Source organism: Balaenoptera acutorostrata, chromosome 19 (assembly GCF_949987535.1).
Source record: "Balaenoptera acutorostrata chromosome 19, mBalAcu1.1, whole genome shotgun sequence".
NCBI classification, from domain to species: Eukaryota; Metazoa; Chordata; class Mammalia; order Artiodactyla; family Balaenopteridae; genus Balaenoptera; species Balaenoptera acutorostrata.
This window is the reverse complement of record NC_080082.1, coordinates 66,078,244-66,097,320: the sequence shown is the minus strand read 5'-3', so window position 1 is coordinate 66,097,320 and position 19,077 is coordinate 66,078,244. Positions and strand designations below refer to the sequence as shown.

Genomic DNA, 19,077 nt, shown 5'->3' with positions numbered 1-19,077 from the left:
TCGCACAGAAACGAAGACCCAACATAGCCATAAATTAAAAATAAATAAATGAATAAATAAATAAAAATTTAAAAAAAAGGAAAGCATTAAAAAAAAAAAAAAGAACCTAGGAACCATTTCTTTAAAATGGAAACATCTTTAGTCCCAGCTTCTTGAAATGCAAACATCAAGGGAGCTAGCTCACCTATCTTCTGGTCCCGTGGGAGGGTAGGAGCCTAACCTCAGTGGGTTCCTTGCTCCAATTTGAAAAAACTTCCCAAAGTAGTTTGTCTTTCCTCTAGATAAAGCTAATTCGCTAACACAGATGGTCACCCCAATTACCAGGTATAGTTAGGATAAACTATCTGTGACAAATGATGCTGTCAACCAAAAACTGTTGAGGCAAAATCAAGCAGAAGCGTTTATTTGGGTCAAAGAATTGCAACTCAGGATACACAGATTCGGGTAGCAACCCAAATAGTGTCCTACTAGGGAGTGAAAGTCAAGGGTTTTTAAAGACAAAAAGGGGAATGTCTACATAATTCAAAGTATTTTAATTGGTGCTGGCGTCAGAAAGCTAGTCTTGGCTAAACATGTTTGATTGCTAAAGGTGTCACTAAGCAAAAATGTTACTGGAGCAAGGTACTTTTGCAGAGTTCTTGAAACACTGTGGTTTGGCCCATTCCAGTTCACGTTTCACCTGGTGAGGACGTGCGTAAGACCCACTTCTTTAATGGCCTCTCAGTTCCGTTTAAAAACCCCTTGACATAAACGACTCCATTTTATTTCATCTTTCACAATGCTGTCAAGTCCTCTTACTTGAAGACTAGTTATATTTATCTTGAAAACATGTAAATAATGGGTTCTATGTGCTTGTCTATATAAGGGAGTGAGGTTTTTTCAGTTATTTTTCTGTCTTTGTAATTTCTTAGCAGATGGCTTCGGATGCACATCACATCCTGCTTTAATACTGACCCAATAATGTGGTATAATGAGAAATTTATTTGGCCTTTGTCCCCAGATCCTGGCAGAGCTTCTAAAACCCTTGGAATTTCCTGAGTGACAGGAATATCTTTTGTCACTCATAACAGGTCCCCTCTGTTGTTGTAGTTGCAGCACACGGGCTCTCTAGTTGTGGCTTGCGTGCTAAGTATTTGTGGCACGCGGGCTTAGTTGCCCCACGGCATGTGGGATCTTAGTTCCCTGACCAGGGATTGAACCCGTGTCCCCTGCATTGGAAGGCAGATTCTTTTTTTTGTTTTTTAAATTTTATTTATTTATTTTTGGCTGCGTTGGGTCTTTGTTGCTGCATGCAGGCTTTCTCTAGTGGCGGCGAGCGGGGGCTACTCTTCGTTGCTGTGCGCAGGCTTCTCATTGCAGTGGCTTCTCTTGCTGCAGAGTATGGGCTCTAGGCACGCGGGCTCAGTAGTTGTGGCTCACGGGCTCTAGAGTGCAGGCTCAGTAGTTGTGGTGCACAGGCTTAGTCACTCCGCAGCATGTGGGATCTTCCTGGACCAGGGCTCGAACCTGTGTCCCCTGCACTGGCAGGTGGATTCGTAACCACTGCACCATCAGAGAAGCCCGGAAGGCAGATTCTTAACTACTGGACCACCAGGGAAGTCCCAAGACGTACCTTTTGAGCACAACTGAATTTATGCTTCAAGAGGTGATTTAGGTTGGGGCTCCTAAAGAGCGCCACCCACTGACCTCCAGGAAGGGGATGTGAGGAGAGAGCTGGAGTTTAAAGCTCTATACAAACTCTTGAACAAGATTTAAGGAGCTTCCAAGTCTGTAAACGTACTGGGAGGGTGACAGACTTCAGTTCCATGAGGACAGACGCTCTTGTGCTCCAGACCCTTCCAGAACTTGCCCTATTTACTTCTCCATCTGCCTATTAAATTTAAGTACATGTTTCCCTGAGTTCTGTGAGCTGCTCTAGCAAAATAATCAAACTCCAGGAGGGGGTCATGGGAACCTCTGATTTATAGCCAGTCGCTCAGAAGCAGAGATAACAACCTGGACTTTTGAAAGATATCTGAAGTGGAGGAAGATTTGTGGGACTGAGCCCTTCACCTGTGGGATCTCATGCTATCTCCAGGGAGATAATGTCAGAATTGATTGCTTGGTGAGGTTAGAAAACACACACTACAAACAATGAAAGTGTTTTCTGCCTCCACCACCTTTGTGGACAGGATCTGTGGGTTGGGAGATTTTGTTTTTATTTCCCCAACAGTCACCATCACAATCTATCTACTGGGACGAAATCTCAATCACTCATCTCATCAATATCTTGTGTACAGGAAATATGAGGAAAGGGTGATCATTAAACAGTATCAGAGATTCAACAAACCACACCTAGAATATGACAAATAACTCAGCAACTTGAACAAATAAATAATAAGAATAAAAAAGGTAGGTGGAACTTATAGGTGAAGAGACTTATGAGACAGCTACTGAAAGCCATAATACATTTTGGATCCTAACTGCGATTAATCTAACTTAGGAAACACACAAACTTTTGAGATAACTGAGCAGATATAACATATTTATCATATTTTAAAATATTTTTCGTGTGGTAGCTATTGGGGTTATGAAATAGCCCTCACATTTAAAAAATGCATTCTCAAGAAGTTATGCATTAAATGATGTAATGTCTGAGATCATAAGTTAAATAATCCACTAGTGTATGTGAAGATGGACAAAACAAGAATGGCCATTAAATGATAAATAATGGTGGAAGATTGAGGAAGCCTTCATTTAGTGTCATGATATAGTTTTTCCCATTTTTGTATATATTTGAAAATAGCTGTAACAAAAGATAGAATGTGTCTTAGTCTGTTCTGGCTGTTATAATAAAATATCACAGCCTGGATGTTTTATAAACAATAGATAATTATTTCTCACAGTACTGGAGGCTGGAAGTCAGAGATCAGGGTGCTTAGCATGGTCAGGTGAGGGTCCTCTTCAAAGTTGCTGATTTTTTGCTCTGTCCTCACAAGGTGTAAGGGGTTAGGGATCTCTCTGGAGCCTCTATTATGAGCCACTAATCCATTCATGAGGGGTCCACTCTCATGATTTAAGCACCTCCAAAAAGCCCAGCCTCCCAATACCATCACCTATGTGGGTTAGGATTTCAACATATGAATTTGAAGGGAACACAAACATTCAGATCATAGCAGTGCCAGTATATCAGAAATTTAATCCGTTCAGAAGGATGAAATAAAAAGGGCAGGAGGGTACCTCTGGTTTCTGGTCAAGCATATAAAAAGTTGGCATTTGCCACTCCATCCTAACAAGCAAAAGGCTAAACAGACTGAAAAAATAAACAACTCTTCTTAGATTCGTAAATGAAGTGTGGTCACAGGGCAAACCACTGTCCCCAAATTGGAGAGACTGAAAGGGTAACACAGAGAATCACAAGTTACTGAAGCAGAAACCCACAAGCTGAAACCACTGTGGTAACCAATGTCAGGACAGGGAAACCTGAACTGTAATTGACAAATTCCTCTCAGTGGGGACAAATCTGAGAGAGAAGAACTCCAGGGGAACTCAGTCATGGGAAAAAAACCCACACTTCTGTTGAGTTTTATCTCCTAGAATTCTACCTGTTTCTCGCAGTGAATATCCGAGAAAAATCCTGTCATGCTCCCAGCAGGGGGAAAGGAAAAGGAACCATTTTCAAATATGCCAAAGCATTCTATTCTTTACGCAAAGTCTGCTCCAGGAGAAAATTTTAAAGCAGAGCCTTAGCTTTTATCAGAGCCTAAGTGACTGGGGGGAAGGAAAATACCCAACTCGAGCCCACTCTAGCCATCCTGTTCCACCTAAGATAGAGGAGAGACTGAAAAGGCACATGTGAAGTTCACAGTCCAGTAGGAGACCCTCACTAAAACACTAGGACCTACGTTATGTGTCAAGTTAAAATATTTTTTTACAGAAAACTTAAAACCACAAACAAAACGTCCAAAGTTTGGAAATTTTTAAGAAAACATTTCTAAAGACCTAATAGGTTAAAGAGGAAGTTATAATGCAAAAAGAAAAAGAAATACTGAGACCTAATCATAGGACTATAGAACACTTCCCCTCTCCCCACACCTTAAAATCACTTAAAAGACCTATTTACAGCAGTTCCTTTTACTGAGCACATCATACTTAGTTATCAAGAAAAAAGTGTAAGGCATAATAAAAATGTTTTTAAAAGTTTGAGGAGAAAAAAGAAAAAGAAAGTTTGACGAGACAGAGCAAGTATCAGAACCAAACTCAGACAAGTCAGAGATGTGGACTTATGAGACCAGGAATTCAAAACAATTATGATTAATATGCTTAGTGCTCTATTGGATAAAGTAGACAGCATGCGAGAACAGACATGCAATGTAAACTGAGATGGAAATTCTAAAACAGAACCAAAGAGAAATGCTAGTGAGCAAAAATTCTGTAAGAAAAATGAGGAATGCTTTTGATGAGCTTAATTCGTAGAATAGACGCAGCTAAGAAAAGAATCTGACTTGAGGATATCTCAATAGAAACCCCCAAAATGGGGAGGGGCGGGGATTGAAAAAACAAAACAGAATACTCAAGAACTGTCAGACAACTACAAAAGCTATAAATTATGAGTAACAGGAATAACAGAAAAAGAAAAAGATAAAGCAACAGAAGAAATTGAATCAGTAATTAATAACCTCCCCAAACAGAGTACACCATACTGAAATGGGTTCACTGGTGTATTCTAGTGAACATTTAAGGAAGAAATTATACCAATTCCCTACTACCTGTTTCAGAGGCTAGAAGCAGAGGGAATAATTCCTAACTCATTTTCAGAGTCTAGGATTACCCTAATACCAAAACAAAAGATACTACAAGAAAATTTCAGACCAATATTGCTCATGAACATTGATGCAAAAATCCTCAACAATGAACTACCACTACACATCTATTAGAATCCAAAATCTGGAACAATGAAAACACCAAATGCTGGTGAGGATGTGGAACAACAGAAACTCACTCATTGCTGGTGAGAATAGTGCAGACACTTTGGAAGACACATTGGCAGTTTCCTAGAAAACAAACATACTCTTATCAGCAATTGTGCTCCTTGGTATTTACCCAAAGTAGTCGAAAACTTATGTTCACACAAAAACCTGTACATAATTGTTTATAGTAGCTTTATTCATATTGCCAAAACTTGGAAGCAACCAAGATGTCTCCTTCAGTAGGTGAATGTATAAATGGTGGCATTATCCAGACAATGGAATATCATTCAGTTTTAAAAAAGAAATGCACTATCAGGCCATAAGAAGACATGGAGGAACCTTAAGTGCATGTTACTAAGTGAAAACAGCCAATCTGAAAAAGCTATATACCATATGATTCCAACTACATGGCATTCTGGAAAAGGCAAAACTATGGAGATAGTAAAAAAGATCAGTGGTTCCCAGGTAATGTGGGGACAAAGCAGGGATCAATACACAGAGTAGAGGAATTTTAGGGCAGTGAATCTACTCTGTGTGACACTACAGTGATGCAACATATCATTATAAATTTGTTCAAACTCAGAATATACACCACCAACAGTAAATCCTAATATGAACTATAGAGACTCTGGGTGATAAAAATGTATCAATGTAGGTTCATCGATTATAAGATTATAACAAAAGTACCACTCTGGTGGGGGATGTTGATAATGAAGGAGGTGATGCATGTGTAGGGGGCAGGGCACCTTCCTCTTAATTTTATTATGAACCTAAAGCTGCTTTTAAAAAATAAAGTCTTTAAGTAAAAAAATTAAAAATGTAAATATGAAACAAAACAAAACATTGGACCAAGGGGTTACTAAACCTGGGTTTACTTCCAATTCTGCTACTAACTAGCTGTGCAAGTCACTCACTTCCCCTTCCTGGGCCCTAATTTACTTATCTGCGAAAGAAGAAAAATGGGTCTCATGACATCTAAGGTTTTTTCCTGTTCTAACTTTCTATGGATAATGCTAATTGTTTCTTTCTATTTTAAAGCTACAAATACCCTCAAAACCTAGGGTATTTTGTATATCAGGGTAGAATTTTGTATATCAGATCAAATAAAATGGAATAATATGGCCACACAAACACACACACACAAAATCTATGAAAATGAAAACAAAAACATTAGGAAGCGACAAGTTTTGAAGACTTGTTTTTTAAACAGTTTAGTTCAGACATGATTGACTTAAACTGCTCATATTTAAAATATCCGTTTTGACATTTATACACTTAGAGTATCAAAACTAAAAGTTTCCTCCTGGCCTTTTAAATTTATCCTTCTTACCATATGAAATTACCCCACCTGCACATACTCTACCCTCTGTAATGGCTATTTTCAAATATATCCAAAAATGGAAAAGACTAGTAAGAAGTAATGATTCTGTCATTATTTATCGTTTTATGGTTGTTCTTATTCTCTATATCCCAATGCACTTAGTGGTTTGTTTTATTTATAATCACAGACATCATGTCACTTCACATATAACCCCTTCAGGATGTGTTTCTAAAATGTAAAGGCCCTTATATAACTCCAATAACTTTGTTGCATAAAATCAAAATACTTAAAATTATGATAAACTGTTGTAAGTGCTGAATTTTGTCAACTGTATTCATTATTTAATGCAGATTGATTGCAATCTGGATACAAAATTTATCTTAGGCAATAATTAGGTGTGTCTTGCATGTTTTTTAACCTCTATGTACCACTTACCATTTTTTTTTTTTTTAATTTTTATTTTATTTATTTATTTATGGCTGTGTTGGGTCTTCGTTTCTGCGTGAGGGCTTTCTCCAGTTGCGGCAAGTGGGGGCCACTCTTCATCGCGGTGCGCGGGCCTCTCACTGTCGCGGCCTCTCCTATTGCGGAGCACAGGCTCCAGACACGCAGGCTCAGTAATTGTGGCTCACGGGCCTAGTTGCTCCGCGGCATGTGGGATCTTCCCAGACCAGGGCTCGAACCCGTGTCCCCTGCATTGGCAGGCAGATTCTCAACCACTGCGCCACCAGGGAAGCCCCACTTACCATTTTTTAATTCATATTATTCACTTGATGAAGCTGCTAAGCCATTTGTTCATTAGAATTTGCCACAATCTAAATTTGGTTTATTGAGTCTTTCAAAATGTTTAACATGCTCACTCTTCTTCCATATTTCCTGTACACAAGCTATGCTCAACATCATGAAATATCAGGGAAATGCAACTAAAACCACGGTGACATAATGCTACATATTTACTAAAAAAGTCAAAAATTTAAAAGCTAACCATATCCACTTTAGCAAGAATATGGGAGAACTGGAACTCTCATACACTGCTAATAGGCATACAAAATGAAACAATCATTTTAGAGGACAATTTGGTGTTTCTTAAAAAGTTTTATAGGGCCTTCCCTGGTGGTGCAGTGGTTAAGAATCCGCCTGCCAATGCAGGGGACACAGGTTCGAGCTCTGGTCCAGGAAGATCCCACATGCCGCAGAGCAACTAAGCCCATGTGCCACAACTACTGGGCCTGCGCTCTAGAGCCCGCGAGCCACAACTACTGAGCCCATGTGCTGCAGCTACTGAAGCCTGCACACCTAGAACCCGTGCTCTGCAACAAAGGGAAGCCACCGCAATGAGAAGTCCACTCACCGCAAGGAAGAGTAGCCCCCACTCGCCGCAACTAGAGAAAGCCCGCGCAGCAACGAAGGCCCAATGAAGCCAAAGAAAATAAAATAAATTTCAAAAGTTATATATTCACCTACACTCTGATTCAGGTATTGCATTTTGAGGTATTAACACAAGAGAAAGGAAATATGTCAACATGAAGAACTGTATCCAATTTCTGTACCACTTTTATTTGCAATAGCCAAAACTGGAAACAATTAAAATATCCATAAACAGATGAATAAATAAATAAATAGTGGTATAGCAATACAACACACTTTTCAATAACATAAAAATGATGGGGCTTCCCTGGTGGCGCAGTGGTTGAGAATCTGCCTGCTAATGCAGGGGACACGGGTTCGAGCCCTGGTCTGGGAGGATCCCACATGCCACGGAGCAGCTGGGCCCGTGAGCCACAATTGCTGAGCCTGCGCGTCTGGAGCCTGTGCCCCGCGACGGGAGGGGCCGCGATAGAGAAAGGCCCGCGCACCGCGATGAAGAGCGGTCCCCGCACCGCGATGAAGAGCGGTCCCCGCACCGCGATGAAGAGTGGCCCCCGCTTGCCGCAACTGGAGAAAGCCCTCGCACGAACCGAAGACCCAACACAGCCAAAAATAAATAGAATAAATAAATAAATAAATAAGAAAATCCTTAAAAAAAAAAAAAAAAAAAAAAAAAATGATGAACTACTCATGTAAGTACCATGAACTGCAAAATAAATATGCCACATGAGGGCACCCAAGGAAAAAAAAGACTAAACACTTTATGATTTCAATCATATAAAATTCTAGAAAATGCAAACTAATTTGTAATAACGAAAAGCAAATCAACGGCTGCTTGGAGGCCAAAGAGATTATTAAAGGATTATTAAAGGTAAGTATGGGGGTGACAGAAATGTTTATTATCATGATTGATGGTTTCATGGATTTATATGCATATCAAAAATTATCAAATTGTATAGTTTAAATACGGACATTTACTGCATATAATTTATACCTTATTAAAACTTTAAAAATATGATTCAACTTAAAATTCTGGATTTCCTACTCTAGAAAATCAGTTTTGACAACCATACTGACTCAATGGGCAGGTTCAGCACTTGCCTCAGTGGCAGCAAAAATAGGTGAGGGCTTCCCTGGTGGCGCAGTGGTTGAGAATCTGCCTGCCAATGCAGGGGACACGGGTTCGAGCCCTGGTCTGGGAAGATCCCACATGCCGCGGAGCAACTCGGCCCGTGAGCCACAACTACTGAGCCTGTGCGTCTGGAGCTTGTGCTCCTCAATAAGAGAGGCCGCGATAGTGAGAGGCCCGTGCACTGCGATGAAGAGTGGCCCCCGCTTGCCACAACTAGAGAAAGCCCTCGCACAGAAACGAAGACCCAACACAGCCAAAAATAAATAAATAAATAAATACTAAAAAAAAAATAGGTGAGAAATTTTTGAAGTGGAAACAAAGACTATTTCCACTTCATTCAACAGGGACATTGGATGGGTCAAAAATACCACATCACTAGACTAAGAATCTCTCTTCTCTCTATCCTTGTTTTCCTGTTTGCACAGCAATGGCCTTAGGTGAACAGCCCAGAGAAGCCACAGGAATCCACAAAACGTTTTGATTATTTTCTCTGACAAGGCCTTCAGCTACACAAGATATACAGTTCTGGACGTCCTGAGAATTTCTGTACCTGCTCATCCTTCACAACCATAGTGACTAAATGTAGTGAGCGACCTTTTAAAAGAGGCACATTCTAACCATTATGTTGTAGTCTCCTCCAATCTCTATTAATCCAGTGTTTCTGTAACAATTATCACTTCCCTGGCCCTTTTAATCTTAAAATCATTGATGTTACCCTACAGAATTCAGGACATCAGGGCACACAGTTCCGCTGCAGGACCTGGGGAACAGATTTCCCTCAACAGTGCTGAGCACGATGAAATATCGCCTGTGAACAAGAGAATAAGTTTATGTTGCTCTCAGAAGCACTAAAGGTTGTCACAGCAACCAAAAACAGCCCCCTCCTCAGTTTGAACTCCAAACCCACAAAGCATCATGGCCTGCCATCTAAAAATTAAGAACACAAAGCCCTGCAGTCTTTCTTGAAGGTTTTGAGCAGCAATGCAACCTAGGCCAAAACTGGAGAGGCATATTCTGCCATCATACTGTCCCTGCTGAGGCACACAGTTTGGGATCCTGACCAGAGCAGTTCATCTCTTCAAGCCAGCAAACCCAGTTAACAACAAACCACCCCATACAGTGAACAGAACCCCTGAGATTAATGGCGACTTAAACAATAAGACCTTTATTATTATACAAACAAGAGCAATGGGAGGCAGACTGTTCCCCAGGCTGGTGACTTGGAGGCTGGAAAATCCCATCACTAGAGTCTCATGAGATCAATAATATCCCTGAAAAATGTAGTCCATCTTTTCAAATCACCAATGGAGTCCTCTAGGCCAAAACTGGGTAAGGTCCATGATTTAACTCATGAGGGAGAAAAAAAACTGGGAAAGACTAAGTGTTCAAGCTATTCATGAATCATCCCACAAATGGGAGAGCACTGGGGTTTCCTTCCCTGAACACACTAGGTTGGGTGAATGTTGCACACTACGGGCATCTGCCAGGTGGTTAGAGGTGAAATGACTTCTGCTACAGAACTGGCAGTGACATAAATCTGGCAAGGGCCCTGGACAGCTTAAAAAGTGCAATGTAGCTCCCACATACCTGGAATTTAAGTGGATGTTTGGATGTATGTGGTTCAATACAGGCAAATGGCATTTTCATAAGGGATCTCCTCCTGTGTTGTTGCACTGAACAAAGAAATCGTATATACCTGCACATTGAAGGTAGTTCTCCCATTTGAAATCTGTGGTATCCAATGAGGTAAGTTCTTCAGCAGAAGGCTTTCTCACACTCACTGAATGTATAAGGCCTTTCTCCACTGCGAATTCTCTGGAGTGTATTGAGGCTAGACTTTGGCCAAACGATTTTCCACATCTGCCACACTCATAAGGCTTTCATCCAATGTGACACTGTGGTGTTTTAGGAGCCTGGAGATGAATTTCCCACATTCAAATGCACGTAAAGCCTTTCTCCAATGTGAACACTCTAGTGGTCACTGAAGTTGGACCTATGGGTAAAGGATTTCCCACATCCACTGCACTCATCAGGCCTTTAACCAGTGTGAACTCTTCGGTGTTTAATGAGGCTGGAGCTATGGCTAAAAGATTTCCCACATTCGCTGCACTCATAAGGCTTTTCTCCAGTGTGAATTCTCCTGTGTTTAATGAGGCTGGAGTTTTGAGTAAAGGATTTCCCACATTCACAACACTCATAAGGCCTTGATCCAGTGTGAACTCTCTGGTGTTTCAAGAGACTGGAGCTGTAAGTAAAGAATTTCCCACACTCGTTGCACTCATAAGGCCTTTCTCCAGTGTGAACTCTCCGATGTTGCAGAAGTGCAGAGCTCTGGCTAAAAGATTTCCCACATTCGCTGCACTTATAAGGCCTTTCTCCACTATGAACTCTACGGTGTTCAATGAGGCTAGAGTTTTGAGTAAAGGATTTTCCGCATTCACTGCACTCATAGGGCCTTGATCCAGAGTGAACTCTCTGGTGTTTTATGAGACTGGAGTGGTAGGTAAAGAATTTCTGACACTCACTGCACTCATAAGGCCTTTCTCCAGTGTGAACACTCCGGTGTTGAAGGAGTGCAGAGCTTTCGCTAAAGGATTTCCCACATTCACTACACTCATATGGCCTTTCCCCAGTATGAATTCTCCGATGTTTAATGAGGTTGGATTTGTTGCTAAATAATTTTCCACATTCGTCACACTCATGAGGCCTCGCTCCAGTGTGAACTCTCCGGTGTTGAATGAGGCTAGAGCTTTGCCTAAAGGTTTTTCCACATTCTCCACACTTATAAGGCTTTTCCCCAGTATGAACTCTCCAATGGTCATTGAGGCTGTAGCTTTTGCTAAAAGATTTCCCACATTCGCTGCACATGTAGAATTTTTCTCTAGTGGGGACTCTTTGGTGCTGAAAAAGCATGTGTTTGCAACTAAAGTCTTCAGTACATTCTCCAGAGTTATAATGAGTTTCCCCCCTGTGAAAGGCAGCTCCACATTCAGTTCCCTTGTTTGACTTCTCCCTGGTGTGTGTGGACTCCCCACGGGAAAGGGACTTCCCTGACACAAAAAATTTGCAGTCTTTCATAAATGAGGCTCTGTCCATGTTGCTTCTGAAGCATTTCTCTCCAATGTTCTGCTTTTGGTGCTGAAGTTTTGCACTGAAATACAATTGCTGCTCCCATGCCCCAGTATCATACAGTTTCTGCCTCTGATGTTCAGTCAAGTGCAAAATGTCTCCCAAGTCCGGGCCGCATATCTCACAAAAATGGGCCTTTTGGGTGGACACACCTGCCTTGAAAGTACTGACCTGTGACCTTCTATGTACAGAAATGCTCTGTTCAGGAGGTGCCTCTTCATGCTCTGCTCCATGCCAACAACCTGAAAGCAAGTAATGCTGGTGAAGTGCACATTGACTTTGGTGGGAGGGGACAGCTACTACAAAAGTGTGTGTAACAAACCTAGGAACCTGTCCATGGGATTGTTTGCAGAAGCAAGGAGTTGGTTCCAGTTGAGGATGGTGCTGCTTAGCACTACTGAGCTATAAAGATCACAGAATGGGAGAGGTCTCATGAGGTGAAGGACACAACCTTGTGGTGGACACAAAAAGAAGAGACAGGGTATGCAGTTCCTTCTTCTACAAAGAACTTTGAAAAGGAACCTGTCTGCTGGTGACACATGAACACTGTATAAAAGGGTTCATGTGTCACCAGCAGACAGGTATAAACTGTATAAAAGGGTTGTGCTAAGACCCAAGAAAATACGACTATAGCAGGGCAGCTGGTCTTTAAGGACTGTTTAAGAATGTGTGCACACCTCATGAAACAATACATAGGGGGACTTCCCTGGTGGTCCAGTGGTAAAGAATCACCTTCCAATGCAGGGGACCCAGGTTCGATTCCTGGTCGGGGAACTAAGATCCCACATGCCACAGAGCAACTAAGCTCGCATGCCACAACTACTGAGCTTGCGTGCCTCAATGAGAGAGAGAAAACCCGCACGTCACAACTAGAGAGACACCCACGTGCCGCCGCAACTAGAGAGAAGCCCACGCGCCACAATGAAGACCCGACACAGCCAAAAATAAATAAATTTTTAAAAGTTAAAAAAAAAGAATACATAGGGGCCAATACAGAAAGCACTGCAGTTGGAGTAGTGAGAAAAACGGGTGAGAGAGGAGTCCAGAGATGTGAGGTTAACCTCAGGTTGGAAGTAAGAGTAGCAGTGACAATAGAGATGACAAATTGGCCAAGCGTCAAGAAAGGGGAAGGAAGACAGAAATGAAGTGTGGCCACTGGCATCAAAATTCTGATCAAACACAGTAAGTTTCTGGCATGATTTGAATACAGCATTGTCATCATGCCCTCTATGTGCTACTATGCAGGACCAGGCTCCCTCTGAGTCATCTTGCTTGATTCATATACATACTGTGAACCTCTGTGGGCTCTCCAACCCAACCCCACTCCCTCACTGATCAAATGAATGACACCTTGATGATACAAGAAGCAAGGGATTCGATGTCTTATGATAACCATAATGGAAAAGAATAAAGAATTTTTTAAAAGAATAATAATTAAAAAAAGAACTGTAAGTCAACAGGGAAGCTAATGTTGGGCATGCTAAAGGAAGGAGAGGGCAGTGCACAAACCTCAGCCCAACGAACCACAGCACCAACCCAGGGAACTAAGGAAGGAAGCAGTGCCCATGGTCCTGATGTGAGGGCAGACAGCTCCTGGGGAAAAAGGAAGGGTAGAGACTAGTTCAAGGCACAGAGGTGGGTTTGACAGCCTTACCCAAGGAAGTTATAAGTGACAAGTTCTCCAGCATCACGTTGTGGTACAGGCATCTCTGAGCATCATCAAGGAGATCCCATTCCTCCCAGGAGAAGTACACGGCCACATCCTCAAAGGTCACACTGCCCTGGCAAGATGGAGACAGATGAAACCACATACAGCCCCTTTCTCAGGGACAACAATCCATGCCCCATGCCCATCCTCCTCCCAAGCTCTCCAACTCAGAGGAGAAACCAGGCCCTGGCACCATTGGTGCCACTGTCCTCAAACGGTCCTATTGATCACTGGAACCAGCCATCAACAAGAAGAGGTGGGTGGGCAAGTAGGTATCTAAGCTGTGGACCTGGCATAGAGGGATCCACACACTCATGCCAGGCTATTCCACTGGTGTGGCCAAGGTCACATAAGTCTCAATACCAGGGCCCTGGGGTCATCAAGCATACTCCCTCTTCAAGTACACATAATCCTTGAGACTGGATCCCACAGCCCATGCCTATGGTGGTCACCACCTCACTGACCCACACCCCAGACTTCCAGACCTGTGTATTTAGCTGCTCACTTAATGCCTCCACTTAATGCTCTAGGAAACATCTCAGAAGCTCCTGATATCTCTGGGGAATATTACTCCTACTACCAACTTCCTCATCTCAGTTGACAGAGCTTCTATTCCCACACCTGCTAAAAAACAAAACAAAACAAAACAAAAACAACCCTAGGAATATCCCTGAATCCTGTTTTACTCCCTCATGGTTCACATCAGAAAATATAGTTGTAACTTTTAAAAACACACATCCAGAATCCAATCATACCTCCTAAACCATGACTCTGGTCCACTGACCCTCACCTGGATTACAGCAGTAGCCTCCATGCCGATCTTCCTTACTCCTCCCTCCAACCCACAGTCTATACTTCATGCAACAGCCAGATGTAGCCAGTTAAGACGTTGGTAATACTACCTCCCTCCTCTGATCGAAACCTCCCATCACCAATTTCTCAGCAGTCATTCCAGTCCTGATTATTGTCCCCTGATCTTTATTCCCACCTGAAAGAAAAGGGACTTTTCCTTTCCTGGAAACTCCCAGTTCAGTTTTACCTCAAGCATGTACTACCAGTTTCTAGGATAACCTTTCTCACCTGTTTACAATGGTTGCCAGACACGGAAACACCTTCACATAACCCTAGCCTTAGGGTTTCTCCATGGCTTCCAGACCCCAAACTGGGGGCACGGCACTTACGAGTCGCAAGAAACCACAATCCAGAGAACATGTGGGTGGAGGTCAGGGCCAGTGAGGGAATGGGGCACACTCCACTTGGCGGTGTTGTTTCCAAAAAGCGCCTCTGCAGCCGTGGGAAACATGAAAAAAGCCAAGTCTTGAGGAATGAGTCTATGGCGGGGTTCGATGGGCTCAGACCTCCCTATACCCCTGCCTGACCCTGAAGACTGGAACTCAGGGTAGCTATTCAACCTCTGTTCCTCAGTGATCGGTTCTCCTTTTACCAGGTGTCCCTCCGCCCATCACCCTTGCCCACGCCCCACCACCATCCCGGACACCGCAGCCTGGCCTGCGGGCACGTGAGCAGGCGCCCCGCACTCGGGGCTTTAGTGTCTCGTACGGTGAGGGCGGTGAGGGCCGGAGGACGAGCGTTTACCTGACGCAGGTTTCTCAGCGCCGCCGCCGCCATCGGACTCTGTGGGCGGAGTGCGGCCGGGAGAGGCGGGACGCAGGCACGGCGGGCCCTCTCCTGGGCCTGGAGCGGGGACCCCGGGCGGCGTCGCCGAACTTCAGACCCGCCTCTATGCCGCGGGGACAGCCCCTCCTCTCGGACCTTCTCAATTCCGTCACCTCGAGGTGGACCCACAATTCCCAAATCTCTCACACTGGTCAGACAAAACCAAGTAGCTAACATGGCCGCTGTGAAAAGGAAGCCAAAAGTTCCGTCCTCACATCATGTGGCCTCCTGTCTCTAAGCGTTCATTGGGTAGCGTTCCTGCCGCTCGATACTGAGCATTCTGGGTAATGTAGTCCCAACAGATCCACACATTGAGGAGACTGGGCTTCTTGCTGGAAAGGACTAGCTCTGCCAGGAGGGGAGTTGGGAAAAGATATATCCAGGTGAGCTTCGCCCCGCTTTTAAAGGGATCTTGATCCTATTTTTGCCAAATGCTCTCTGCAGCTGATCACCCAAGTGTTTGGAGACATATTGTTTCGGACTCGGTGAAGATCAGCATGCTCCCAGAAGCTAAAAATACTATTTCAGGGAATTCCCTGGAGGTCCAGTGGTTAGGACTCTGGCTTTCACTGCTGAGGGCACGGGTTCAATCCCTGGTGGGGGAACTAAAATCCCGCAAGCCGCGGGGCACGGCCCGGGGGTGGGGGTGGGGGAGGGTGGGGAAGAGAGATTCAAACAATTTCAGATGCCCCCTAAGGCTACAAATCCAAACAAACATATTTTTATAGAGTCAGGCACAAAATGTGTTTGTTAGCAGAAGCTAATAAACATTATCTTATTTCAATTCAAATGCATGAACTCCAAAGCATAAGTTAGTTTTCCAGTCTATGTACATTTGGTCAGGGGCAAGAGAGAAAATACTCCAGATTGTGTTCTGTCAAGGAAGATAGAGGAAGGATATTGGACCACCCTGAATCAGGAGTACAAAAATAGATCTAACAGAGTCTCTCCTTGACTAAACTTTAGTCAAGCCCCTCTAAGCTTTTTTTTTTCTTCTTTAGTTTAGTTTTTATTTTATTAGACCCAGTCTTTGGGCCTTGTCCTCAAGAGCAAGAATTCTGCTAAGTTGGTTTGGCAAGAATTTCCCATCCTCAATGTCTGATAGCCACTGATATCTGATGAAATTTCCTCATCCCTCACCATCACACAGGTAATATCTGATCACACTGACCTACACCTTCTGCAAGAATTGTTTAGGTCAGTTTAGGAAGAATTTCCCTGCTCTCTTAATAATTTTTTATCCACTGACACCACCCCCCTTCCTCCTTGGCTACAAATCCCAACTTTTTTACAAGCATCTGAATAATTTTTCTTTAACAGATCAGTCTGTGGTTTCCAAAGAAAACATCTCTCCTGCCTTTGGAGTCAATTATTCTAATACATTGAACAACACTTTTAACCATTTAATATCTCTTACTTGATACCCTGACATATATTCAGTTCCTTTTAGGAATCTACCATCAATCTCAAAAAGAGGACAATGAGAAACATGCTACTTTGACTGTACAATGGCTGCAGTGTTCACAGTTGGAGCATGTATACAAAGGGTACTCTTGCCCTGGAGATACTGGGAGTATCTTTTTTTTTTTTTTTTTTTTTAATTTATTTATTAATTGATTGATTTTTGGGTGTGTTGGGTCTTCGTTTCTGCGCGAGGGCTTTCCCCAGTTGTGGCGAGCGGCGGGGGCCACCCTTCATCGCAGCGCGCGGGCCCCCCACCACCGCGGCCTCTCTTGTTGCGGAGCACGGGCTCCAGACGCGCAGGCTCAGCAGTTGTGGCCCACGGGCCCAGTCGCTCCGCGGCACGTGGGATCCTCCCGGACCAGGGCTCGAACCCGCGTCCCCTGCATCGGCAGGCAGACTCTCAACCACTGCGCCACCAGGGAAGCCCTTTTTTTTTTTTTTAATAAATTTTATTTTATTTATTTATTTTTGGCTGTGTTGGGTCTTCATTTCTGTGCGAGGGCTTTCTCCAGCTGTGGCAAGCGGGGGCCACTCTTCATTGCGGCGCACGGGCCTCTCACTATCGCGGCCTCTCTTGTTGCGGAGCACAGGCTCCAGACGCGCAGGCTCAGTAGTTGTGGCTCACGGGCCTAGTTGCTCCGCGGCATGTGGGATCTTCCCAGACCAGGGCTCGAACCCGTGTCCCCTGCATTGGCAGGCAGATTCTCAACCACTGCGCCACCAGGGAAGCCCCTGGGAGTATCTTAAATTTACGATTTCATTGCTGGGAAATGATTATCATTTCTTTTTTGATGCAGGGACTGTTTGCATGAAGAACTGATGTTATCTCAGAAAAATAGTTGTAAAATGCAAACTACAAATAGCTATTCATAATGTCTATGTAGTGATTCAAAGTAGTAGCAGAAATAGTTTTGGTGAAACATCAGTGGATGATGGAAAAAGGTCAGGCCTCAGAGTTTTAGATGTGATGTCTGAGAAGACATAGAATTAAGCTGAGCCTATGACTACATGACTAGAATGGTCACTCTGAAGGTTTTATCTCCAAAATGTGACTCTTCTTCATTCTTTTTTTAAAATACTACCATTATTCTTTTTTTTTAAATTAATCAATTTACTTTTTGGCTGTGTTGGGTCTTCGTTGCTGTGCGTGGGCTTCCTCTAGTTGGGGAGAGCGGGGGCTACTCTTTGTTGCAGTGCGTGGGCTTCTCATTGCAGTGGCTTCTTGGTTGCGGAGCACGGGCTCTAGGAGCACAGGCTTCAGTAGTTGCAGCATGCGGGCTCAGTAGTTGTGGCACACGGGCTTAGTTGCTCTGCGGCATGTGGGGTCTTCCTGGACCAGGGATCAAACCTGTGTCCCCTGCATTGGCAGGTAGATTCTTAACCACTGCGCCACCAGGGAAGTCCTGACTTTTTTATTCTTGAAAATTTTGAGCAATACCAGCATGGAAGGAGAGAGTTAAAAGAGACCTTTAGAGTAACCAGAGTTGTAAAAATATACAGGGAAGCTGAGATGTCATATTTAGTCCCTGGTCTCACTAATGATCAGTGAGCAAACAGTTGGTTTTAGGTATTTACTGTAGGTACATGGGAGACATTGGGTCATAACAGAGACAAAGACCCCTGAATTCATAGGACTTACATTGTACTCAAGGAAAAAAGACCATAAACAGAAAAGACTAATTGTATAATATGTTATAATGTGGCAGACAAATTGGGAGAAGAAGGCAAGGTGAGTATCCTGAGAAGTATAGTATAGAGTATAATATTACACAGCACAGAAAGGGAAACCTTTTTAATAAGAGGGCCTTTGAGAAAACACTTGAAGGACGTAAGAGGTGAGCCCTCTGGGTACTTTTGCAATAAATTTGGGGAGAAGAAGCAGGTGACCAGGTTGTTCAGTGGGTGGAGGCTTCACAGGTCTCCTCAGCAGTGCAGAGTGCAGGACACCAGCCCAGCTGGCCATTCCTCTCCTTTGCTCACTGCAGAGACACTCAGGGCATGTGGGTAATAAGTCTTGGCTCTGCCTCTCAGAACTTGAAAATTTCCACTATGCTGAACTGGGACCTGAAACCAGGCATGCTCACCTTTCCTAGAACCCTGATTTTCAGAGTTTGATCCCAGGACCTTCCCCGTCAGTGTCACCAGGGGACTCATTAAAAATGCACATGCTCAATTCTGAACCCAGACCTGAATCAGGCACTCTGTGGGCCAGGCCAAAGAATTTGTGTTTTAACAAGCTTCCAAGTGATAATGATACATGCTCAAGAAATATCCATCATTCTGCTGTGTATTCTGCAGAGACAAATACCTGCATTTCTTGCAATTTACA

At 43.4% G+C, this 19,077-nt stretch overlaps 1 protein-coding gene across 1 annotated transcript; it reads right to left on the bottom strand.

Annotated features, from left to right (window-relative positions):
* Window positions 1-8,308: 8,308 nt before the first annotated feature.
* LOC103006267 (zinc finger protein 154) lies at window positions 8,309-15,894 on the bottom strand. Its single transcript, XM_057534702.1, is given in 6 exon segments — window positions 8,309-9,578; window positions 10,358-10,803; window positions 10,805-11,908; window positions 13,546-13,680; window positions 14,688-14,891; window positions 15,204-15,894. Coding segments are annotated over 5 exon segments (1,800 nt in total). The 5' UTR covers window positions 15,462-15,894; the 3' UTR covers window positions 8,309-9,578; window positions 10,358-10,704.
* Window positions 15,895-19,077: the final 3,183 nt, after the last annotated feature.